The 25597-nt window shown below is 39.2% G+C and overlaps 1 protein-coding gene across 12 annotated transcripts in view; it reads left to right on the forward strand.

The window, feature by feature from the left end:
- The first annotated feature begins 2868 nt into the window (after window positions 1-2868).
- Window positions 2869-25597, forward strand: part of LOC124504054 (RNA-binding protein 12) — a 34927-nt gene continuing 12198 nt past the window's right edge. Inside the window, exons 1-3 of one of the 12 annotated variants that reach the window (XM_047069335.1) lie at window positions 2869-2939; window positions 8760-8844; window positions 11733-16896. In XM_047069335.1, coding sequence (XP_046925291.1) covers window positions 11755-14586 — 2832 coding nt within the window. In that variant the 5' untranslated portion in view covers window positions 2869-2939; window positions 8760-8844; window positions 11733-11754 and the 3' untranslated portion in view covers window positions 14587-16896. The other 11 variants (XM_047069346.1, XM_047069338.1, XM_047069337.1 and 8 more) reach the window with 11 other exon arrangements.

Consider the following 25597-nt stretch of genomic DNA (forward strand, 5'->3'; position numbering starts at 1 on the left):
TCTACTCTTCTAATAATTTATGTTTCTTTTTTAAAAATTGTTAATTTGCAGATTAGAGAAATAAAATAACCTTCCTCTATTTAATTTGTGACTTTATGAAAGTCTCAGGGAAAATTCCATGCTGTGCTTGGGAATCATGGAGCAGACTACCACTCCACTTGATTTCCATAGATGACTGTCTGCTTGTATAGCTCTTCATTCATCAGTTATTTGAGTGGCTGTCAGGAGCCTAACATTCTTCTGAGTATTGGACCAAAAGACCCTGCCCTCATTGAGCTTTCATTCCAGTAGAGAAACAAAAAATAAATAAACAAATAAAGCTATTATTGATTGTGCTGGGTGCTATAGAAGAAATATAATGGTAAGAGGAAACAACAGGGGGAAACTACTATGCTAGGTATGCTAGGAAACCTTTTTTAAGGAGTGTTACTTAAGCAAAAACCTGATTTCCAGCCATGAAAGAACTAGATATGAATGAGAAATTAGAAGCAACTGGAAGAGCAAAGGGCCTGAGGTATGAAAAAGCATGATGTGTTTGAGAAACCTGTAGAGGGCAAATGCAGTTTCCATCTGTGGGTCTGACACTGTAGGTGGATAGTTACCAGCACTAAAAAATCAAGAGAAAAAATAGATAACATTGGCATATTTTAAGTATTTTTTTGTTTTTTACTTTTTAAAAAAAGTTTATTTATTTTTAAGTAATCTCTATACCCATGTGGGGCTAGAAATACAACCCGGAGATCAATAGTCTCATGCTCATGACTAAGCCAGCCTGGTAAGCCTTAAGTATTTTATTTATATTATATATTTGAATGTGTATACCTGGTTGCAAATGTATTATGTAAGTGATGGTCAAAAAAGTTTGAAAGCTACTAGCTAGAAGTATGGTAAATACAGGTAGACAGGTGGAGGAAAATTTTAAATAAATTTTTCACTATGAATAATTTCTTTAAAGTTTATTTATTTTGAGAGAGAGCACTCAAACGAAGGAGAGGCAGAGAGAGAGAGAATCCCAAGCAGGCTTCGCACTGTCAGCACAAAGCCTGACACATGGCTCAATCTCACAAACTGTGAGATCTTGACCCAGGCCAAAATGAAGAGTCTGGTGCTTAAGTGATTGAGCTACCCAGGAGACACTATTTTGAATAGTTTTAGATTTAGAGAAAGTTTGCAAAGATAGTACAGTTAGATGTCCATTACCCAATATCCTCTAATTTTAACATCTAGTATAAAACTTGGCATATTTGTCAAAACTAAGGGATTATTAACATCTGTACATTAGTATTAACTAAACTTCAGATTTTATTCAGATTTCACCAACTTTCCCACTAATGCCCTATTTCTATTCCAGAAACCAATCCTGGATACCAAATTGCATTTAGCAGGTTTCATTTTTCAACGTTTTTTGTTTTTTTTTAATTTTTATTTATTTTTGGGACAGAGAGAGACAGAGCATGAACGGGGCAGGGGCAGAGAGAGAGGGAGACCCAGAATCGGAAACAGGCTCCAGGCTCCTAGCCATCAGCCCAGAGCCTGAGGCGGGGCTCGAACTCCCGGACCGCGAGATCGTGACCTGGCTGAAGTTGGACGCTTAAGTAGGTTTCATTTTTAATGCACTATATTATAGCTACAAAGAGGATATATAATGAAGAATAGGTTTGGTTTAAAAGTGAGACAGGGTTTTCTAATTTGTGTTTTTGGCATAATGAGCTAGCACCAGGCAAGTTTGCCACGCAAATCTTCCCAAAAGCTTGTTGGAGCTGTGGAAATATAGTCCCTGATTTTTTTACTCAGTTGACTTCTCACTTGCTGATTTGGAAGATTAGTTCAATTTTGGTAATAGTCATCATGTTGAAAACTAGCCTCTGTACTCCAGAGCTGTAATATAACAGGAAGACAGAGTTTGGGGATAAAGAGGAAAGGTAGTTTTATTACTTCCAGGCAAAGGAGGCTGCAGCAGACTTAATGCCTTCAAAACTGCAGACCCGCTGTGGATAAAAGGCTAAGGAGTTTTATAGGAAAATACAGGATCTGGGTGGTTTGGATAGGAACCTGGTAGCACTTGAGCCGTATTGGTTAGGTCTTCATCGTGGTCTCATGACTAGCGCTGGCAATGGCCATCTGAGTCTCATTACTAGACACACATTGAGGTAAGCGAGAGGTCAACATTGATGCGGAGTTCCTGGAACAAATAATTCTACCAAAACAAAAAAACCAAAAAACAAACAAAAAAACAAAACAAAAAGAGGGTAGGCAGAAGCTTTAAGAATGGGGAAGAGAGGGAAAATATTGTTCAAAGTCAAGCCTTGCTGAAGCATGAATGTATCCATCTTAATTTCTATCCATCTTTACATTTCTATAATGGTTTCAATCACGATAACTGAGTATAGGCAGGGGGAGTGCACAGCATGAGAATAATTTTTTCTATAATATAGTAATACTAAATACTAAATACAATACTTAATACTAAGATGCAGTCCGTTAATGAACACTAGTGGGTAAGTCTCCCTGGATTTACATTTTTAACTGGGAAAAAAAAATTAGGTTTTGGTTCTTTTGTTAGGGCATCGCCAACAGAACCGGGCACTACTTTGTGGTCCATTTCATCCTCGACACACTGCGCGAAGAAGGCATTATTTCTTCTCTTAATAAGAAGTGAAGCAATTTGCACAACGTTCCGCAGTGAACGGACCACCCAGGTTCTCTTCCCCATCTCACCGAGCAGTGCCTTTCTCCTAAGGCGGGGCTAGTGCGTAAACGTCTTACGTACGGACTCGAAGCTCCTCTCGCCACAAATACCTGCAACTTCCGGGAGATTGCTCAAGAACCTTCCGGCGCTTGCGCCGCGCCGCCCCGTGATGTCACCACTCCGTCCCGCCCCTGTTGGAACGCGGAGCTGCCGAGCGGGCTGTCGGCCATTTTGTGAAGCGGCGAAAGAGGTGGTGGCTGCTGTGGGCTCCGGGAAGCCGTTCGGGCTGGGGCTGTCGGCCGCGGGGCGGAGGCACTCGCGCGGGGGGTAACTCGGGTCTGGGTTCGGGTGCCGCGCAGCTCTCCCCGGTAAGACTCCCGCAGCCCGGAACGGGCGGGGCTGTGCGGGGCTCGAGCCGCCCCTTGGTGGCCCGGGGCGGGGCCTTCGGAGGCCTCCGAGCCCGCCGCAGCGAGCGCCCCACACAAAAGGGTCGCGGCATGGCTGCGGGGGCTTGGGGCGCCGTGTGCGCCTTTGAAGCCTGAGAGGATGCAGGAAGGACGCAAGAGAGGATAAGCCTGCATACCGAAGTGGGGACGAGGCCATAGTGAGGACGCCCCCGTGGTCTGAGGGAGGAAGCCACAGCTGGGTGGCCCAGCGGCCTGAGAACTAACGGGGATTGCAGTGAAAACACACCTACATCCCGAATGAGCCAGATTTTCTGCGCCTCCCAAAAGAGACAGAGATTGTAACTCCATCTCTGTGTCCCGAACTGAGGAGATAAACGTAGTGAGGACACTCCCTTCTTCCGAAGTGGAAAGGAGGCCCCGGTGGCCTAACAGGAAAAGGGGACTATAGTCCGGACACATCTATGGGGAGTAAGCTGTAGTCGTTACACTCCTCTGAGTCTAGGAAGGAAGTCAAAACTGGTCGCCTTCGTGGCCTGAAGGTGGAGGGGGTTGCAGGGAAATGCTTCCCAGGCTCAGCGCTGGGCGGGGCTTACCCTCGAGGGTGTCGGCGATTTGAGAAGCCGGCCTCTGTAGCGAGAAAAGTGGGGGTGAGTACGCCACCAGGCCTCTGAGAATTGTAGTGAGGTACCAGATCTTTGGTCCCCAAGTAGGGAAGGGGCTGCAGTGAGGACCACCTTTACATATCCCTTGGGAGAGAGCCTCCCGCTCTGAAAGAGGAGGAGGTGCAATAGAATGTGGAGGTTGGGTGCTTTTGATGAGTGAGTTGAGTTTGTCTAGCGGAAGCTGGAGGTGCTAGTTGGCAGCCACGTGAAATAGGTGGGAGGGGCTTTGAGGATCTACAGGTTAGTGTTGGGGTTGGATACCAGTGCAGGAGGCTTAGCTGCCAGATTGCAAATGCATGGACTTTATGTGTGCCTGTAATGTGTGCTTTATAGTGAAAAATCTAAGCGGCTACGGTGAAGGTTACTTTGGGTTATTCAGCACGAAACATGCTGGGAGTTTTGTATACTGTGTTGCAGGCTCCGTAGGAGAGGTTTCTGGATCCTAGAACCGTCCTAAAACCCTGGATTTCCAGAGGTGACCTAATGTAAATTGTGGTAGTTGTTCGGAACCATTCTGTATTATTCAAGAATAGTGTAATTCCGCTCAATATAACCCGAGAGAAAAAGTAATTGCAACTGAAGGACTGTTGAAGGAGAGACTTATGACTGGAGTATTTCTCTTACAGCTTCTTGATTGAATGGTTTAAAATGGTGTGATTTTTGTAAAATGCAGTGTTAGTAACATGTATTGCCTTGGACTTTGTAATCTAGTTTGTATTGTTAATGTATTTCAGAGCGTTTGCAGTTGAAAAGTGTCCTACAAGTCTGCACATACAGGCTTATTGTTTCGTGTTTGTTTGTTTGTTTGTTTAATTACAGAAATATACAAGACTGGGTTGTACTTGTCTTTGAAATTTGGTGGTTTTGAACGAAAGGAGGATTTCTGGACTTTGTGGGAAGTAATTGTGTTCAGGCATCTTCCAAGATTATAAAAAGTTGAAAGAACTGTTACAGGTGGTTATAATAATTTTATGGTAATTTTTTAAGAAAATGAAATGTTTGCCCTGTTTGTATAAAGGTTGAGGGATGTGCTCAGTATTATTACTGGAAATTTTTTTTAACGTAACAGGGAATGCATTTATATTATCTTTATATGCTCAATTAAGTATTTTATGGATTGTAATGCATCATTTGTATTTTTCTTATGATATCTGTTAGGTGAAAAATGTGAAGGTTGAGAAACCATTGTGGTGATTACTTGGGACATATTGTTATGTGCTAATATCAGTATACTTCTGGCTTCTTCCACTTTCTTGTGACATGCCAAATGTTTCAGTGGTTGCATATTGCGAGTTTGGGGGTTATTGGTACAATTTTTAGATGTGAAACTTGATTTTGTCAGCCAGTGTGTTCCTGGAATTCGGTGACCATGTTCATACTGTTTTCATTCCATTTTGTAGAGAGCCACTTCATCTTTCAGCTTGAATGAATGTTTTCCTCCGTAGATGTTGTAGAAAGAACTTCTAAGAGTCAGTAATGGTTGCACAAAAGATGCTTTTTAGATATCTATCCCTAAAATCTAGAGACTGTTGTCCATTTCTGTATCTTCTGCCCCGGCCACAAGTGCTTAATAAATGTTCGTGATATAAATGAATGTTAAATATTTTAGGTCAGATAAACAGAAAAATAACTTCACCTAATTGATAGTTTAACACACTTTACTACCACCGCTCATATACCTTCTGGTTTGCAAAGAGTTTATTTTATTAAATTTCAAGGCACCTTTCAAGTCTTAAGACCGATAGGGAGGGTTTACATGGTTGGCTAGGTTAGAAGTAATATTGTTGCTTTTAAGTTTAAATCAAGTAAGATGATGGACATATTTATTGGCATGGGGGGGATTGAAAAATAATATAGTCGTTTTGGCAGGAGGAATATATCTCTTATTTAGAAATGTCTTTTGGTTTGCTGCTTTTGATAACTGACTGCAGGCTAATGGGAAAGTTGAGTAACGAGCTATCTAAAGGATTCATGTCCCTCAGTGTCAGAAGAATTGTTTCATTAAGAATGATTCCAGAATCTGAAGTGTGATCCATTTGGGGTTGGGAACACAATCAAGTGGATGAAGCTGTTGGTTTTTTGTTTTTTTTTTTTTTTTTTCCTGTAATGCCTACCATACTGTGATTATTCGGCTTATGGCATTGTACCCATTATGATTGGTTCTCTGTTGCTCATGTCTGAGGTGACATTTGAGGGGTGCTGCTTTTTGTATTTTTTGAATCTAAAGAACTTTGGCTCTTCTGTATCTGATTACTGAACAAAGTTAAAATTCACTTTTTGATGTTTATCACCAGATGAAGAGTGGAAATGGTTAAGTTCTGGTTTGTACCTTGACTTCCTGATAAAGAGGATTGTTGTCATTTTATTCTGAAATCTCAAATGGTTGAAATGGCTAGTAAATAAGAAAATATGTCGTGTCATAATATGCTAAATGTTCATAGCAAGTATTTGTAATTTGTTCATGTTTCTGGTATTTGTAAAGCTGAAGTAAAGCCACTATGTTAGGATTAATTCCTAACATAAAGCAGAAAAATATACTAGAGCAATCTTCTTGTTTTAGATCTTCTGATACAAGTGAATTTAATGGCACTTTGGGCCCATTTTCTCCTTCCTATCTTTATGCTTTATGAATAGGTTAAAAAAATATGTGCTTTAGATGTTTTGTTTCATAGAATTGTTTTCAGTCTTACCCTTCTAAAATTCACGAAAGCTTAAGCTGGTTGGAGTGGATTTTTCATGTTGGGATCCTTCATTCCATTGCTAGCTGATAATTTAGAACCCAGGGATGAGTAGGTTCTTGGAAAACAGTGGTGCCTCTTAAATTGTTGTGCTCTTTACAAAGTGAGGTGTTGAAAACAAAAGCACTCAGTTCTCAGTTTTGATTTACTTTGTCCATTTGAAGGAAGAGGTGGAACACCAAGAGTTGTGAGCTTCTAGCTTCTAGCTTCTAGCCTGAACTTTTCTGCATACTTTTACTTGGTATGGATTGATATGGATATGGGCCTTCCCCTTTGCTTAAATAGAAAAGATTCACAAATTTATGCCTAGATTGATTTTGTATTTTATTTTATTATTTATTTTTAAATGTTTATTTATTTTGAGAGAGAGAGCTCAAGCAAGGGAGGGGCAGAGAGAGGGAGGTACAGAGGATCCAAACGGGGCTCAAACCCACAAGCCTTGAACCCACAAGCCATGAGATCGTGACCTGAGCTGGAGTTGGATGCTTAATCAGCTGAGCCACCCAGGCGCCCCCCTGATTTTGGGATTTAAATTTAACAATGTAAAATTTGAACGAGGCATCTGCCAAATTCACCTGGGCCTTTCAACTTTTTCTTGTGGAATGAGACATTTCCTTGTTATAGTAATCTCTGGCAACCCTTTAGAAATTTTTTGAATGTAGGCCTGGTGTATTCCTTTGGGCTTAACTGGCTGACTCTGATCTTGTTCCTCTCCAGATGGACATATGGAACCTTGTTGGGTCTGGAAGGGAAGAAGCTGGGGAACCTGTTTCCCTTATTATCTTCAGGGCACATGTCCTGGCCCCATACCAGACATTTTGAATTGGAATCTCCAGTAGGAGATCATCTGTTAATCACAAATGCTTAACTAGAAAATTACTCTGGTTCTGTTGGTCATAGAGTCCAACTAGTACATTTAGAAAATAATATTGCAGAAATTCTTGCTCTTCTCATTGAGCACAGCCTTTACCTAAAGCAGGCTTTTTTCTATTTCATGCTTCCCTTTGTGACCTGTTAGATAAACTTTTAGGTGTGGCTTTTAAATAAAGAGTTTTAAAACTCTTTAAACATAATTAGAACTGATTTGTACAACATATAAAAGAATGGTACAGTGCTCTGGGCTTTTGAAAGCATTGTTAATGACATTTGCATAGCTTTTGTGGCAAAAAAAAAATCTCATTCTTAAGTAATTTGAGTAATTGTTTACAAGATGTTTAGCTCGTCCTTTAGAAAAAGTTTAGAGTAACACTAAAAGTTTTTAAAGTTTTACTTTTTGGTGATGAATATTAAGCACTGGTGGTATCTTGAAAGATAGTTAAAAATGTGCATCATTCTAAGTAGTGTTCTATTGGTAATCTTAATACTTAACAGTGACAATTTTTTTCTCTGTTTTCTCTAAATTAAAAAATGATCTTTTGAAAGTAATTGTCTGATCATTTGGTCTTCTGTGTTGCTTGTGAATTGTTTATAACTTCATGGTTTGGGAGAAATTCCAGTAAGACATGAGTGACTCGTTTTTACTTTGGGAGGTATTCTTAATATGCCAGACATTTTTAGTTTAGTTTTTTTGTTTGTTTTTTGTTTTTATGAGTTTCTTGGAACAGTTTTGGTGTTAGAAGGAAAAAGCACTTTTCCTTAAGATTTTGAACCCCACTGGTTTTAAATAGGAATTAGTCCTTAGAGCCTGAAACTTCCTCTTCATTTATATTTCTTGGTTCTTGATGCTATTTTGGTGCAAAGGAAAATACTTTGAAAGTAATTCCAAGAATTTCTATAAGTACACTTGAATTGATGACTGTCATTTGTCTTGGAACTGTTATTGTGCAAACTTGTGCTTCTTCATCAAACATTTGGTGGGACCTAAGGAAATAGGTCATAGTTGGACTTGTGTTGATGGAATTTTCTGGACTGGTTTAATCATCAAGTAATAAAAGTAATTATCAACTGTGAAGCTGAGCTTTATGATTGTTTTTGTTTTTAATTGATTCATTCTTGGACTAATTTATGGCACATTCTTAATGTATGTAAATATATTATGTTTTGAGAGATACTCAAATTTGAAAGCAATACCAAGTAAGAAGCATGTGTGGGATTTTGGTACATGTGTTTCTTTCTTTCTTCTTCTTTTTTTTTTTATATGCATTCTAATGAAGTACTCTGGTGGTTTCAGACTCGCCTTCATAATGTACAGTTCAGTGTGGCCTGTGCGTGTTGTTTTGTGTTTCCTGCATTGATTTTTGCCTCCATTTATTCTCTATTGCAGTCTAAAAGTTGGTTTTAATTGGTTGCCCACAGGATTGACTTGGCCTCTACTTCTTGTTAAGAAAATACATCTCTTGTTTTATCAGGTAAGAGATTTTGAATAGAGGGTTTGTTTTTATACAAATTAAAATGAGATAGCTTATTTAGTAACATGAAAATATGTGTAGCAGCTGAATTGTGGGGGATTTTCTTTTGCTTTTTTTTAACAGTCTTATCTGAGGGATGGGGGTGGGGTGGACTGGGTGCTTTGAACAGTTGTTGCTTTCTTTGGGGGTCAGTCTTATTTAGATGCATTTCTCCTGCTGAATTCCTGATTATTAGGCAGTAAGTAGCTGTTTTTTTCCTCTTGTAGCATTCTAGACTAATTACAAATATAGGTGCTTGTTATTGGTATGGTTTTTTAATATTTCTTTGAGGTATAGGTATAGATAATGGGTCATATGTTTTAGAATACATATTTTGACTTTAGATGGAACTTTAGTGATTGGAATCTAACCCTCTTGTTAAATAACAAAGGTAGGCTCAAGGTAGTTGAAGTGACTTACCTGTCAAACAGGCGCTTAGTAGCAGAATAGTAGATCTTAACTTCATATTTTTTTTGGAACCTGAAAACTGTTTTTCACTTTAGATGGCTTTATGAATAAGTCTTATGCTCTACTTTGGTTTAATCCTCAGCCCTTTTTCTAGCTGGTAATCTGGGCAGATTTTCAGTGTCATGTTTTCGTATGTACTTTGCGCAGACTTTCACTACATCCCTTTTCTTAGTAGCAGATGGTTTTTGAAGAGTTGCTGTGTGTGTCACTTTAGCCCTGTGTTTAATTTTTCTGTTCTTGGGACCATATCAAATTCCCATTTTACTGTCCCAGTGTAAACTAACATCTCTCTCAAGTCTTTTTGGGTGCCTAGACTACTTATCCATGATGTTTCCCCCATATAGTGATTAAATGATAAAGCATTTTTTAAAGTTGAACAGGAATACTGTCTTAATTTTGCATATAGCTAATATGCTAGAGATAGTAAGGAATGAGAATTTAATGACTTGGAGTTGTCTTGATGAGCTTTCATATAGATTGCTAAGTAGTAAATAAGAGAAAAGAGTTTGTTGGTGTGATTAATTTTTTTAGTATTAATTTTTCTTGCTGACTCTTGCAAACCAAAAACAAAAGGCTTCCCTCCTCACCCAGATTTCTAGTGTTTTATAATGGTCTTATAAGAGCATTTTCTGTTTGCCAATCCATCTTTCTGGATTAAATTTGAAAGTAGCTTTTATTTTTGTGTATGTGTGTGAGAAAACTGTCAAAGCCAAACAGTATATTTCTGTTTTGTGTACAGCAGTCATAATGGTTGAGATATAATTACAGATTTTATTTCATCAAATTGATATTCACATAATATTTGACATGAAAAACTATTTTCATGAGGTTTACAGGATTCTTAGAACTTGCAGCAGGAAACTTTGGTCTTTTAATGTTCCTGTTTGAAAGGTGTTAAAACCAAACTCAAGTCATTTATAATTTTCCTGAGGTCCCAGAGCTAGTTATATATGTATATGTTTTTTAAAGTTTATTTATTTTGAGAGAGAGTCGGGGAGGACCAGAGAAAGAGAATCCTAAACAGGCTCCATGTTGTCAGCGCGAAGCCTGATCATGGGGCTCAAATTTACAAACTGTGAGATCATGACCTGAGTAAAAGTCAGACCCTTAACCAACCGACAGAACCACCCAGGTGCCTCTAATAGGTTTATATTTAAAAGTTGATATTTAAGATGGATTGGAAAATATCCTATGTTACTGACCACATAAATTTCAAATTAATATTTTTTCTAGTCCCAAGAATTTGTTTTGTATCAGTTTACAAAGGGCTGCCCTTGCATTTACACTTGAAAGCCGTAAAAACTGAAATAGTGAAATTTTACTTAAATCTGGGAGAAACTTTTCTTTTCGACTAGTTAAACATGAGACATCTAAGGAGATCAGTGAGTTCCTAGAAATTCCACAGGAATTACATTGGGTAGGAGACTATAACAATCACTGAATAAAGTTTATATACCCTAGTTCTTTTTAAAACAAAAAAATACCCTTTTTTTTTTTTATTATCAGCCTTCTGTGAGAAAAATGAATGTGTGTGTGTGTGTATTGGTAGGTTTGGGAATGAGTCATTGGATCTGAGTTTTAATTAAAAAAGCTTTGGTGAATGGCACTGTAACCAGGTTCTATTTTTTGGAGTGACGAATATGGATAACTAAGATTTTGGCTATTTTATTCAGTAGTTCTTTGGATTCTTAGTATGTATTAATCTTGTTTGTAGTAACTAATTCCATATGTAGTTTTCTTTAATAAATAGAGCTATAATGCAGATTGAAGAGTTTTAGGATGAAATATGGAATCAGTTCTCATTTGAGACTTGAATCTACTTTAGTGTTAATTATTTGTAATTCATTAGTATTCCAGTTTCCTGTTTCTCTTTTGCATTTTGAGATTGAGTCATATAAAATGACACTGATAATTCTACAAAGTTGTCAAGTTTATAAAGGAAAATGCTAAGTCACTTTTAAATATTAACTTTGATACATCCTTTGCATGCTTTCCCCCTGCAGACTGTTAAACTTCGTGTCCTGATCTGACTTACACATTTCTTTTAAATCTTACTGAATAATTAGTGGTCTGAGTGATATAATTGGTGATTTTACTTTCATTATGGTGGTTTTTTTTCCCTGAAACTTTTGAGTCATAGGACTGAACTTCTAACTGTTTACAGAATTAATGCCTTTTGGAAGTTGAAATTGTCTAGGTTTTACATTGTAAACGGCACATAATATTCAGTTTTTAGAATATTCAAATTAAAAAAAAAAAACAAACCCTACATTGCTTGAGATAGTTTGAGGGCCTAATAAGGTAGCTGGTCATTCTTGTAGCTAAAAACTTGGTGTGATGAACAGGAGTCTGACCTGGCCGTTGCCTTTTCTCATCTGCAGGTGTGTGTGGTTTCAGCGCAGCATGGCTGTGGTCATCCGTTTGCAAGGTCTCCCAATTGTGGCGGGGACCATGGACATTCGCCACTTCTTCTCTGGATTGACCATCCCTGATGGGGGCGTGCATATTGTAGGGGGTGAACTGGGTGAGGCTTTCATCGTTTTTGCCACTGATGAAGATGCAAGGCTTGGTATGATGCGCACAGGTGGTACAATTAAAGGGTCAAAAGTAACACTTTTGTTGAGTAGTAAAACGGAAATGCAGAATATGATTGAACTGAGTCGTAGGCGTTTTGAAACTGCCAACTTAGATATACCACCAGCAAATGCTAGTAGATCAGGACCGCCACCTAGCTCAGGAATGGGTGGCAGGGTAAACTTGCCTACAACAGTACCTAACTTTAATAATCCTTCACCCAGTGTAGTTACTGCCGCTACATCGGTTCATGAAAGCAACAAAAACATACAGACATTTTCCACAGCCAGCATAGGAACGGCTCCTCCAAATATGGGGGCTTCTTTTGGGAGCCCAACGTTTAGCTCAACCATTCCAAGCACAGCGTCTCCAATGAACACAGTCCCACCACCACCAATTCCTCCAATCCCAGCGATGCCATCTTTGCCACCAATGCCGTCCATTCCCCCAATACCAGTTCCTCCTCCGGTACCTACATTGCCTCCTGTGCCTCCTGTGCCCCCAATCCCCCCAGTCCCTTCTGTGCCACCCATGACCCCACTGCCACCCATGTCAGGCATGCCACCCTTGAACCCGCCACCTGTGGCCCCTCTACCTGCTGGAATGAATGGCTCTGGAGCACCTATGAATCTGAACAATAACCTGAACCCTGTGTTTCTGGGTCCATTGAATCCTGTTAACCCTATCCAGATGAACTCTCAAAGCAGTGTGAAACCACTTCCCATCAACCCCGATGATCTGTATGTCAGTGTACATGGTATGCCCTTTTCTGCAATGGAAAATGATGTCAGAGATTTTTTCCATGGGCTCCGTGTTGATGCAGTGCATTTGTTGAAAGATCATGTAGGTCGAAATAATGGGAACGGATTGGTTAAATTTCTCTCCCCTCAAGATACATTTGAAGCTTTGAAAAGAAACAGAATGCTGATGATTCAACGCTATGTGGAAGTTAGTCCTGCCACAGAGAGACAGTGGGTAGCTGCTGGAGGCCATATCACTTTTAAGCAAAGTATAGGACCTTCTGGACAAACCCATCCCCCACCTCAGACACTTCCCAGGTCAAAATCGCCCAGTGGGCAGAAAAGGTCGAGGTCAAGATCACCACATGAGGCTGGTTTTTGTGTTTACTTGAAAGGGCTACCATTTGAAGCAGAAAACAAACATGTCATTGATTTTTTTAAAAAGTTGGATATTGTGGAAGATAGTATTTATATCGCTTATGGACCCAATGGGAAAGCAACTGGTGAAGGCTTCGTAGAATTCAGAAATGAGGCTGACTATAAGGCTGCTCTGTGTCGTCATAAACAATACATGGGCAATCGCTTTATTCAAGTTCATCCAATTACTAAGAAAGGTATGCTAGAAAAGATAGATATGATTCGTAAAAGACTGCAGAACTTCAGCTATGACCAGAGGGAAATGATGTTAAATCCGGAGGGGGATGTCAGCTCTGCCAAAGTCTGTGCTCACATAACAAATATTCCATTCAGCATTACCAAGATGGATGTTCTTCAGTTCCTAGAAGGAATCCCAGTGGATGAAAATGCTGTACATGTTCTTGTTGATAACAATGGGCAAGGTCTAGGACAGGCATTGGTTCAGTTTAAAAATGAAGATGATGCACGTAAGTCTGAACGCTTACACCGTAAAAAACTTAACGGGAGAGAAGCTTTTGTTCATGTAGTTACTCTAGAAGATATGAGAGAAATTGAGAAAAATCCCCCTGCCCAAGGAAAAAAAGGGTTAAAGATACCTGTGCCAGGTAATCCTGCAGTTCCAGGAGTGCCCAGTGTGGGAATGCCCAATGCGGGAATGCCCAATGCGGGAATGCCCAGTACAGGAATGCCCGGTACAGGAATGCCCGGTGCGGGAATGCCTGGTACAGGAATGCCCGGTGCTGGAATGCCTGGTGCCGGAATGCCCGGTGCCGGAATGCCTGGTGCGGGAATGCCCGGTGGAGGAATGCCTGGTGCAGGAGGTGAAGAACATGCCTTCCTGACTGTAGGATCTAAGGAGGCCAACAATGGGCCTCCATTTAACTTTCCTGGTAATTTTGGCGGGTCGAATGCCTTTGGGCCACCACTCCCTCCTCCAGGATTAGGAGGGGCCTTTGGTGATGCTAGGCCTGGTATGCCTTCAGTTGGAAATAGTGGTTTGCCTGGTCTAGGACTGGATGTTCCAGGTTTTGGAGGTGGACCAAATAATTTAAGTGGGCCAGGATTTGCAGGAGGCCCTCAGAATTTTGGAAATGGCCCTGGTAGTTTAGGTGGCCCCCCAGGTTTTGGAAGTGGCCCTCCTGGTCTTGGAAGTGCACCTGGGCATTTGAGTGGGCCGCCAGCCTTTGGGCCTGGCCCTGGGCCTGGGCCTGGCCCAATTCACATTGGTGGACCCCCTGGCTTTGGATCTAGTTCTGGAAAACCAGGACCAACAGTAATTAAAGTGCAGAATATGCCCTTTACTGTGTCTATTGATGAGATTTTAGATTTCTTTTATGGCTATCAAGTGATCCCAGGCTCAGTGTGTTTAAAATACAATGAAAAAGGTATGCCCACAGGCGAAGCCATGGTGGCCTTTGAATCTCGGGATGAAGCCACAGCTGCTGTCATTGACTTAAATGACAGACCTATAGGCTCAAGGAAAGTAAAACTTGTCTTAGGGTAGCTGTTCACATCAATTCTTTATAGGGTAGATCTTCATAGTGCTGTGATTAATGCATCCAGATTGTTTTCCTAGTATTTCCAGGTTAGAACCTGTGGATTGTTTCAATTGCATATAGATTGGTTTCTATAACATAGAGCATTGGTTGACTGTTTACAGAAGATTCACTACCAGTATAAATATTGCTGTATGTTACAGTAAAGCTATCTGGAGAGAACACAAAAATGATTTTGGCATACCATTAGAGAAACCATTTGTAAAACACAAATGACCATATAAAGCTTATCAAGGAGTCTCTAGATTGGTTTTGTTTTATATCATATGAGATGAAGAAAATAGAAATGTCAATAGAGCTCATTAAGGGTGCTCTTGCCAGCTGCTGAAAAATAGAAGTTGGCTACTCTTGGAATTTGGTTTAAAGCTGGACAGATTTGCTTTGTTATAGGGTCAAAGCTTTGTCTAAAGTCCTCATTTTCTTTTAAAATTGAATAAAATCTCTGTATACAGATTCACTGTATGTACCTTTATTGCTTCTTGAGGGTTCTTGCTGTATAGACAGTCCTGCTTCTGAAGTTGCTGCTTTTTTGTTTGCCTAATTGACTCATTTGTAAATGAGCAGAACTGTTCTTGTTGTTGTTGTTTTAATATAAAACTCCACACTTGGTTTGTGCTATAACCTTGAACTTTGATTTCTAATGTCACACTTAAAACTGTGTGAAATAAGTACTTTTGCCACAAAAATAAAATATGGAGTCCTCTACCTACCAGAGCCTTTTTGGTTTGACCGCCACGTTTTAGTTTAGTCAGTTTAAAAATTGTTCATGTTGTTTGGATGGCATCAAAAACCCGAAACCACTTGTAATAATCATTGCTTAAGATGCTGGATTTGAAGTCCTCTCCATGATGGACTGATATTCTGGCAATTTTGTTCTGTCCCAAATTTGTGTGAAATTTTGGCCTGTAACTAAACAAAGAGGGTCCATTTATAGAAAGAGCATTATTATATCTAGTTTTGTTTTTTTTTTTAACTGAAGTTGAAATTGTTAGCTTTGTTAGCAATAGTGTTATAGAATAAAAGATCCATAAGCGGTTCCATAGATGTGCATTTAATCCTGTTACTTTGGGGGCTTTTTGGTCTAGTTGTTTGATCAGGAGCCTATTTATAAAAATTCTTCATAAGGAGTACAAGTGCAGCTGCCAGAGGGGAGAGAATTGAGACTCTTTGCCCTTTCATACTCTTTTCTTTGGCATTCAGGACACTAAGGCAGGAGGACCACATGGGTTCTGGTTGGTAAGTGTCCTTGTCATGAAAACATTTGCCTTACAACATCCTGCTCACTGATACAAAAGGCTCTACTTATGGTTACTTTCCTTCTTAGTTAAAATGTTCTAAAGATGTGTCACATTATACTATAAACATATGGAATGGGAGATTGGTGAGATATCATGAAAAACAAATTTTGTCTTACTTGGGCCTCTGTCTTGGTTTGAAACATTCCCAACATTTCCTGCAAATCAATGTACTTACAAAGGGGTCAGCCTTTTAAAAGAAGTATTTCCTGTTTAAAAAAAAAAAAATAGTGCCTTTTTGGTGTTGCAAGTCAGTGGAACACTGAAATACAGAGTCTCGTATAATTTAGAGTTAAGAGTGGTAACAGTTTCATTTGTGTGATAAGATTTGGAGAGACTTTTCATCACTACAATCTTAGAGGATTGACAGTACAGGATTTTTTGTTTAGGGAGAGGATTATTTAGACTTTCAAAGAAGACATGGCTGTGTTGTGGGTCTTTTGACAATTCATGAATGCATATTCGCTTTGACAGATCACTAGATATTGCCTCCTCAACTAAAAAAAGCAATATGATGTTTATATATGCTGTTCAATTTAAGTTTTCTATTAAGTAATCATTTCTCATTCCAAAGACCAAGTGCAGAAAACTTCAGCGCTGCTTGGGAGTCTTATTTCAACTGCAGTTTATTTTCCCCATTGGAGAGCTGACTATTTTCATTTTAGAAAAATGGGTTGTTTGAAGATGAAAGCCTTTTATCTTTTTTCCACAGTTTATTTTGGTTATATGTTCGTACAATCTTATTAAATATTTCATATACTTTATTGCAACTACTTTGTTATTTCTACATCTTAGATAAATGCTGAAAAGGAAAACTTGATTTCATTGTTCATCAAATTAAATAAATTAAGAAAATAGTGGTTTGTGTAGAAATTGGAGAGAACTGTGTTTCATATTTGGTTGAGTCACAACAGTGCTTCTCGTTGTGAAATGTAATTAAATGCTTTGCCCTCTGGAACTTGATTTTTGTGTATCTGAGACTTATTAATATAGTGCTAACTGCTAAGCATACTGTTCATCTTGTTCTGGGCATTGGAGTTTGAGTTTTAAAAAATTCTTGAAAATATGCTCTGTGAAATTATTCATACCTCTCTTTCTGCAAATTTTCTCATAACTAGGTTTGGGGTAAAAATGAATTTCTTTCTCATTTGCTTTGTATGGTATGAAGGATTTGTAAAGCTTTGCTTAAAGTTGTGTGCATTTGTAAACACTATCATGATATTTTCAATTTTCTGTGTAAATTTTGTCTGTTTTTGGTGACATGAACGGAAGAGAATCTTTTCCTTTAGGATTAATTCCCTCCTCACCCCCTTGCTGGGGTGTTTTGGTTTTTTTAGTTTAAAGGATTAGAGAAATCTACAAAATGTATTTTATAAATAAGCAATTTTGTAAACTTTTTCTGAACTCGGGTGAAACGTTTAGTTCACAAGCAAAATTTGGAGGTGTATTCTGTGTTTAATACTGTAGTTTGGATGTATAATTATTAGTGGGGTTTTTTTTGTTGTTTTTTTTTGGTTTTTTTTTTAACGCAACACTGTTCAGTGAAATGTAGTTCCTAGCTTTGTGCTCCAAGTTGTCAAAGCATCAACCGTGAAAATTGCATTAGGAAACTTTTTATTCACAATTTCAGAGAGTAATGTTCAGTGTAATTAGGTCAGTCTTAACACACTGGATGAAAATCTAGGGCCGTGTATGTACGTAAGCAAACATACCTTGGATAAAATAAGGATCCATGAAAGCCTTAATCAAACTCAAAGTCCTTTTTATTGGATTCTGTCATTGTGTACAGGCGTGGGTCAAGTGTTTAAAAATAAATCCACTCATCAATTTCAAGAACATTTAAAAATGAGTAAAGAAACTGTAAAGTTGCTGCTAGTTAAATCTTCTGTAAGAATTCCTGGCAGTGATCACTTTTAAAACTTTCCCACTCTTGCAAAATTACCACATTTAAGTAGTTTTACCGGCAGTTCTACAGTAGTCCAAGCTTTAGAAACCAAACACAATAAAACAATTCATTGCCAGTATGGCCACAACATTGCCAGCAAATACTGCCTTGGCATCATTCAGCAGAGGTTTTTGTTTATAAAGATGAAGTCTTGAATACTGTTCAATAAACTTGTCACAAAATAAAAGAGGCTGATGCTTTTAATGCTTTACACAAGAGTACTCTATTGAGCTATACCATCAGGGTTTTTTGTTTATTTGTTTTGTTTTGTTTTTAACTCCTACAAATACTTTGTGCCTTTGGAAAGATGGATTTGGTGATCTTGGAGGTAACCATTGTTGCTTATCCTTGTCTGCTAATGCTGAAGTGTGGAAAGAAGATACCTGGAACGGCAGGGAGGAAACTTGATTCTAGGTCAAATCTGTGGTATGCACCTTTTCAGACTTTTATCTTGTGTGCTTTGCTAGCAAGCCACTTTGTTATGTGGACTCAGAAAGTATGAGAAACCAGATCTTCTTTTTACAGAGGGAGTCTTAAAGGGGGCTGTGAATTGTCTTTTTAAAAAACTGATTAAGAAATGGAAAAAGAAATCTTCAGAATGCATTGTCAGTTGCACATACTTCTAAAGCTTTTTCTTTTTTGTTTACTTATTCTTGTATTAGTATGTGAGGTGTTTTGAGGTGTGGGAGAGGAATCAAAAATATTGCTGCTTTCTGACATTGATGCTCTGGTTTTGTCCCTTCCACATTTGTTCAACTGCTAAAAAAAATTAGCAAATGAAAAGTTTCCATAAACTCCAGAGGCCTTAAAAAAATCTGGATTGGAGTTGCAGATAAACTAGTAGGCTATTCCTTTTAACCAAAGCTCTTGAATAATATAACTTTTACCTTTATCTCGAAAGTTTTTAGTCTGTTTTGAGTTTCAGTACTGAAGTTGTTTTAGAGGGGTTTAGACTTAAACATACTTAATTCCAGGTGGTTGCTGAACTGTTCTAAAATTATGAAGGTTTGACTAAGCATTTGAAAAATCACAGGGTGAAATCAGCTGCCTACAGATACCCAGAATGGCCCTTACCATCTTAAAGGGATAGACCGTATGCTAATAATACATTTTGTTTTCTTGTTCAGGAGAGAGCCCTCACTTTGACTCATTGTTGTCTGCTTTCCAGTGTTTTACAGCAAGAAGTGGTTTAGCAGTTTGTGCATCACCACCATTCTCCTTACCCCCCAAAAGTAGAGCTTTTATGGGATATGAGAATCCGAATCTAAGAATACGCTTTTTAATTAAAAAATTGCTTGGTGTCAGTTTTGTCTTTTTAGTATAAAATCTGATAGATTGCATTGACTTATCTAAAATGTTCTGGAAAGAGTATACTCTGGTGGTGGCACAATTCTTTGATGCTATAGTGACTTTTCTGGAAAAACCCTTCTGTTTGTACCTGTTCATGTAAATGTTAATTCTTTACTGTGCTTCCTGGATTTATTCTTGTTGCCTTGAGCTACTTTATGCCAGATGATCTCAGAAGCTTCTTAGAATATGGCTCCTTTTCTGGATCAACATAACTAACAATGAGCAACTAAGGTGGCACTGCTTTTCTACATATTGCTCTACTACTGAAGAGTACAGAAGGGGCAAAAAAATAAAGCCACTTGATGAAAGCATTCTAGCCCCAGGGGCAGAAATCTGGTGGCAGGAAATAGTGCTGAGGCAAATCTCATTAGCTGTTATCTTTGAATTCTTTTAAGAGGCCCAGGAACCTTTCCCTAGTGAAAATGTTGATAGTTAAATCATAGATACTAAGAAAAGTTGTAGAGAAGTGGCTAAATGACACAACAGACATTGGAATTGGCATCCCAGCTAAACCAGACATCTGGATTCTGATTTTAGTAACTTAATATTTCAAGTCATTTTTCCCAGTCAGCCAAAGGCTGTTTCATGTTGAGAGAAGGAGGAGGTGACTATTTGGGGAAAATAGAGGTATGACCAGCAGTGGAACATAATTCAATATGGACAGAGTCAGATGTTGAAGAATTGTAACACTCCCAGGAGTAAGCTGTGCTATATTCAAACAGGCTGCCCTTAGTGTTTGATTCTCTCTACATTCTGATACTGCCCGTTTCCTGCCTTTTACCTGCTTACAATACTAAGTCTGCTGGTAACCAGGGCCATGAGTTTCTCACTGCTATCTCTGTAGTCTAGACTGTTAATGGTGGGGGGTTGGGGGGGGGGAGATGTGACCTCACTCACCATTCTTCATAAATAAGATTTGTCATTTAAGCATTTGTGCTACATACCAAATGTAACAACTACATTGTGCTACCATAAGTCACCTGTTAGTCCTTGCAGAGTGGGGAAGGCTTAAGGGTAAAGAAATTCAGCTACGTTATTAAGGGGTCTTAAATCATACTAACTGGTGCTGTTGCTGATTTCATTTTCCTTTTGTTCCACTTGGAAGTGAGTTAATGCCATCCTCCACTACACTCCCCCACATAGAGTGTTGCTGTACAGAGATGGTCATGTCCTTTATACAGAACTCTTTCTGTGGTGTGGGCCTATGGGACCATCAGGGTCCCTCTGCTATAAATCTGGCTAAAGTGGAAAGACTAATGCAGCTCTTTCTGAAGTAGATGCTTCCAGTTACCTTGCTTTGATGATCATTGAATTGACAGGTTGGAATTGGAAATGTCTTTTGCCTCTAAGCTTTTAAGACCGTTTCACATGGATAATCAGCTTAGCCCTAGCAGTAACCCATGCTAACTAAATTTTTTGAGCAGTGTTATGTGCCCAGTACTTCCATGCTGTGGTAGAAAAGGAAGCAAAATAAAATGCCTGTTCTTAAAGACCTAAGGTCTTAAATTATACAAGTAAGTGCTCCATTGTACTTGTGCATGTACAGGGTACACTCATGTCCCACAGGAAATGGATAAAGGGTTTCCTGGCCAGTTGCTAAATGGTCAGACAGAACAAGTGTAATGGAAGCCTTGTGTGCAAGCTGAGGGAAGGCATGATCTCTAACCAAGGTTCTTGGGGACATAATATTAATTTAGTAAAATGAAATGATTAATTGTGTGCGGGAACACAGTGGCACTACCTAAAATGGTATTTGTTCTGGAGGCTCTTAAAATTGTTCCATAACAGTGTAGCCTGAGTGGTGTGACTGAGCTGAATGGTGAGTAAGGCAGGCAGGTAAGGGTTGGTTCTAGGAGTGTCCTGACCTAGCAGAGGGATAGAATCTTTTATCTTTTTAATGACCTTTTGACTAGCTGCCGTATACCACTTCTTATAAACAAATGGCCTAATAAGACATTCATAAATGGTCCAGAATTAAGTGAATTCCTCCATCAATTTAACCAGTTGTATATAGTTGACTATCTGAAATTCATTTGGTAGTTTTAGCTTTTCTGAATGAGATGTCCACTACTTTGTTCTTGTTATTCCAGATCAGCACTGTCCAGTAGAGTTTTGTCCAGTGGAAATGTTCTCATCTGCATTCATATGCTGATTATTATGATTATTAGCCACTGTAATAGCTACTATTTTTTTTACAGTTTATTTATTTTGAGAGAGGGAGAGTGAATTCCAAGTAGGCTCCACTGACAGTGCAGAGCCAGACATGGGGCTCCATCCCACCAACCATGAGATTATGACCTGAGCTGAAATCAAGAGTTGGACCTCTTAACTGACTGAGCCACCCAGGTGCCCCTGTAGTAGCTACTATTAAATTTAATAAGCCACATGTGGCTAGTGGCTACTGTATCAAACAGCACAATTCTAGGTTCACAGAACAACAGAAAATTTGCTTTTCCATGTCTGATCTTTGGAGATTCCCCATGTTAGGCAACACTGTCCAATAGAAATAAGAGTCACTTATGCTATTTAAATTTTTCTAGTAGCCACGAAAAAGGTAAAAAAACAAAAACAAAAACAAGTTAATAATACATTTTATTTAACTCAGTATATCCTGAAATGTTACCATTTCAGTATATACTCTATAAAAATTACTGAGTTTTTTTACCAAATTTTTAATGTGTATTTTATAGCACATTGTGATTTGAACTAAGCACATTTCAGGTGCTCAATATCCGCTTGTGGGTAGGAGGCCATCCTTTTGGACAGTACAGATTTAGAATATAAGAAAAGTTATCCCCTGTCATTTCTCTTAGCTGTGCTGCCTCTTTCAGCTGTGTGTTTACTTTTGAGTATTTGAATTTTGTTGTGTCCCTCCTAACCTTTCCCCTTCCTCTTATGTTGGCATGTTTTTTTGAGGCAGTTTATTTGCCTCAGTTAAGATTTTTATGGGCTACAGTTACCTTTTTCACTGACTAGGTCTTACATTATAAACTTATTAATCCTGCATCAGAATCCAGCAGCAGAACTACAATCTTTTCCCTTCTCCCCACCCCACCCCATCCTGCACCCCATCTACAGTGGCAAGTGGGCAGATCAGTGTGTGTCTGTAATGTGGTTTCCTTATTGTTCAAGTCCTCTCTTTTATTTCCCAACTTCTCTAACATACAAATTCTGAACAATAACCCATTTTAAGACCTCCTGTGTATCCCAAGTGGATTTATTCCAGTAAGGGGTGCTTGCATTATGAACAGTAGGTAGGTTTCTTTTTCTAAGGCTCTGGTCTGCTGCTGTTCACTCGGCTTCTTTATACCATACCTCACATTGCACACTGGAAATGCACTCGCTCTTGTCAATGCCCTTTTCCTGGAGTTGCTCAGGAAGGTGGTCCAGTACTGTTGTCTTCTACACTCTGCAGGCAATAGGCAGGAGTCTCGTTAAAAGAAGGTAGATTAAAAGAATGTAGATTCCAGCAGGGCAGGCTGGTGGGCAGAATTGGCGGCCTAGTAGGTGTTCTATGTAAATTTTGGTATAAATCACATTTTCCTGAGTTCTATCTACCTTGCAGAATTTGTGCTTGTTATTTAAAGTTTATTTCTTTGATAAGTCCTACAAACGTGGAGTCCAGCAGTTCCTGTACTCCTGCCCTAACGGACAAATAGAACGTGTGGTAGATGCAGAATTATTTTCCATCAGTGTATAAGTCTAGTTGATACAGGTCATGGGAAGAGACCACATGAGGCTCACTGCTCATGTGGAGTGGCTAGGTGGATTTCAGATTGGACTGGATTGCAAGGTGTGAGCTGTTGCTAAAATGGATGGAAAAGAACACATTTTAGGCAGTTTGGTTGTGGTTCATTAGTTATCGTGTGTCCCAGGGCTAATCATTTCCTTTCTCTGGTCTTAGTGTTTTAGAAAATTAGATTAAGCTAGATAATCTGATTATACCCAGTTTCAAGCTTCTGTGAGCCTGTATACCCAGCCTTTCTGTTTCTGGAAGTTTGTAGGTAATTTGAACCTTAAAACTAAAGAAAGGCCAGTGGAACTCAAAATTTTGGTCTGGTGATGGCTCTGCTGCTTTTTCTGAGTGTGACAGCAGTCTCACTGCAGCTTGAGAATTTCAATTAGGAGAGAAAAGTAGGGAGGGCCTTCATTCCTGCCAGTTAGGTCCTCTGGGGCAGGTGGACCAGCAACATTTTTCTTGGTTGTCCCATGAACCGACAAGTTTGATGATGATACCACAAAAGGATCCATTTATGAGTACTGAGAATAGGATCAGTTAACACATTATTGGGCACTTACTGTATTAGTGTCAGGCAGGGCATACTTTCCATCGTTGGCCTCATTTAATCCTCAAAATAACCCTGTAAAGTTGGCACTATTGTTATTATCCCCACCTTACAATTGGGGGAAATCCAGGGGAAAAGAAGCAAAGTGACTTGCTCAGTTTCATTAATAGTAAGGGTAAGCAGATAATATTCAATCATAAGCTGTCTGCATGACTCCAGAGGGAGAGCTCCTCCTTTAACTAGTGCCTGTCCCTTACTTTTGGGAGATGTGAAGGGCCACTGGCAGCACCCTTCTGTCAGGGGTCTTGAGCTTGCTGGGGAAGGGACTCTGACCTTGCTCCAATACTCTGTTTATTTTGAGGTAGGCAGTTGGAGGCTTTGTGTAAACACATCAGAGTCCTAGGGCACAGAACTCCCACCAGTACAGTCCTATTTTGCTTGAAGGCTACGTGTTCTTCCTCAGTTTGCTTCTTTTCCCCCTATCAAATTCACTCCTCAAGCTAGGTTCTTTTTGAAGAGTTGGACACCAGTTGTATTTGTTCAACTTTGGATAAGTCTTTTGGGGATATTGATGTAGTTTGACTTTCAAACTTTTTTGACTGTCACAGAATATAGTCACAGGAGAAACCCTGTGACTGTTTACTGTACCATATTTTCCCCTTTTCACTTTTTGTGTGACATTCACATTTTAAGCTTTATACTATTGCCAAATACAGTGGCAACCAGACTTCTAAGTATCATATGGATCTAAACCAAATTATTGCTTAACATTTTAGTTTTAAACACAATTTGAGTAGCCTATGATCATATGTATTAATAAAAACTGTGTAGTTTTATAGTAAGGATTTTTAAGTAAGGATTTACATATTTTGTTCAGTTTGTGACCTGTGAGGCTGTCTTTGGGGCTGCTAATTTAAATTTGGGAAATCTGTGTTATACAGAAGGAGAAGCAGGGGTTAAAGAAAAACTTGTCTACTATATCCATGTCTCTTAATGAGGCAGAGAAGGAAAGGAACAGTGGTGGTGGGCATAGTTTGTCTTTTTAACCTGAAGGGAAAGGAGTATTCCATCCGTGGTGTTCTGCCCATTGGGACCCTGTGGAGAATTTCCTGATTGGCTTTCAGGACTTGATCTAGCATCTGAGCTGCTCCAGCATGCCAAGGTAGGCAACAGGAGTGTGAGCATGGCTTTGGTTTGTTGGAGTGATCCTGCCACCCAGACATTTTGGTGCTCTATTCTCCTCTTCGAAGCCCGAAAATGAAATCTGTTTTTTTTTTTTTTTCTTTGTTAGGACTTTGGGAAGGGAAGAGGGCAGGGTAGTTCCTAAACATGAAGGAGTGCTCAACTGGCACTGAATGGATCCAGGTGGATCCGGGAGAACAGATCTGTTCTTAGATTTTTGAAGGGCAGAGTTAGAATCTCCAAGGCAGGGGAGGGGATGCCATAGAAAACAAAGGACAAGTTACTCCCTATCGGCAAAGTGGGATTCCCTATCAACAATGATAAACTGGCTAGCTGTAGGAAGGGAAGCCCTGATTTTTAGGATTTGCCCCATCTCTGTGGCTTAAACCTTTACCAAATTCACTTACAAAATTATGTGATATGTACCACTCATCTCTTGCAAACCATACAGGCCTGCTCCAGCACACTGCTACAAGCCTCCCTCAAGGTGTTTTGAATTGCTGTCCTGTGCTTAGGTCTGTGCTGTGTGAAATAGGAGATCCTGAAGCAGTGTTTGTTCTACAGATGTTTGTTATTTTATGGACAGTCGAGGAGCTGGAAACATTGACAGTTATGGTGTAGATTGAGTATAGTAGTCCAGGGTGAGAAGTTGTTGAGTGATCGAAATATTGTGAAAAAGAGAACATATAAGAGGTAGACTTGAAGGATAAATAATAGCTAATAGTTATTGGTAATAATAGTTGCAGGATGTGATAAGCACCTTGCATACATTATATACAGCTTTAGAAAAAGATTATACCCCCCACTTTACTCTCGAAGAACCTGAGCCTTAGAGAGTATTTTGCCCAAATTACATAGGTAGGACATCGTTCTGGTGGGTGCATTAGTAGTACCTCATTGT

Source organism: Lynx rufus, unplaced genomic scaffold (genome assembly GCF_022079265.1).
Source record: "Lynx rufus isolate CCGP_SWC_20201006 ecotype Redwood Valley unplaced genomic scaffold, mLynRuf1.p SCAF_8, whole genome shotgun sequence".
In the NCBI taxonomy this organism is placed as follows: domain Eukaryota; kingdom Metazoa; phylum Chordata; class Mammalia; order Carnivora; family Felidae; genus Lynx; species Lynx rufus.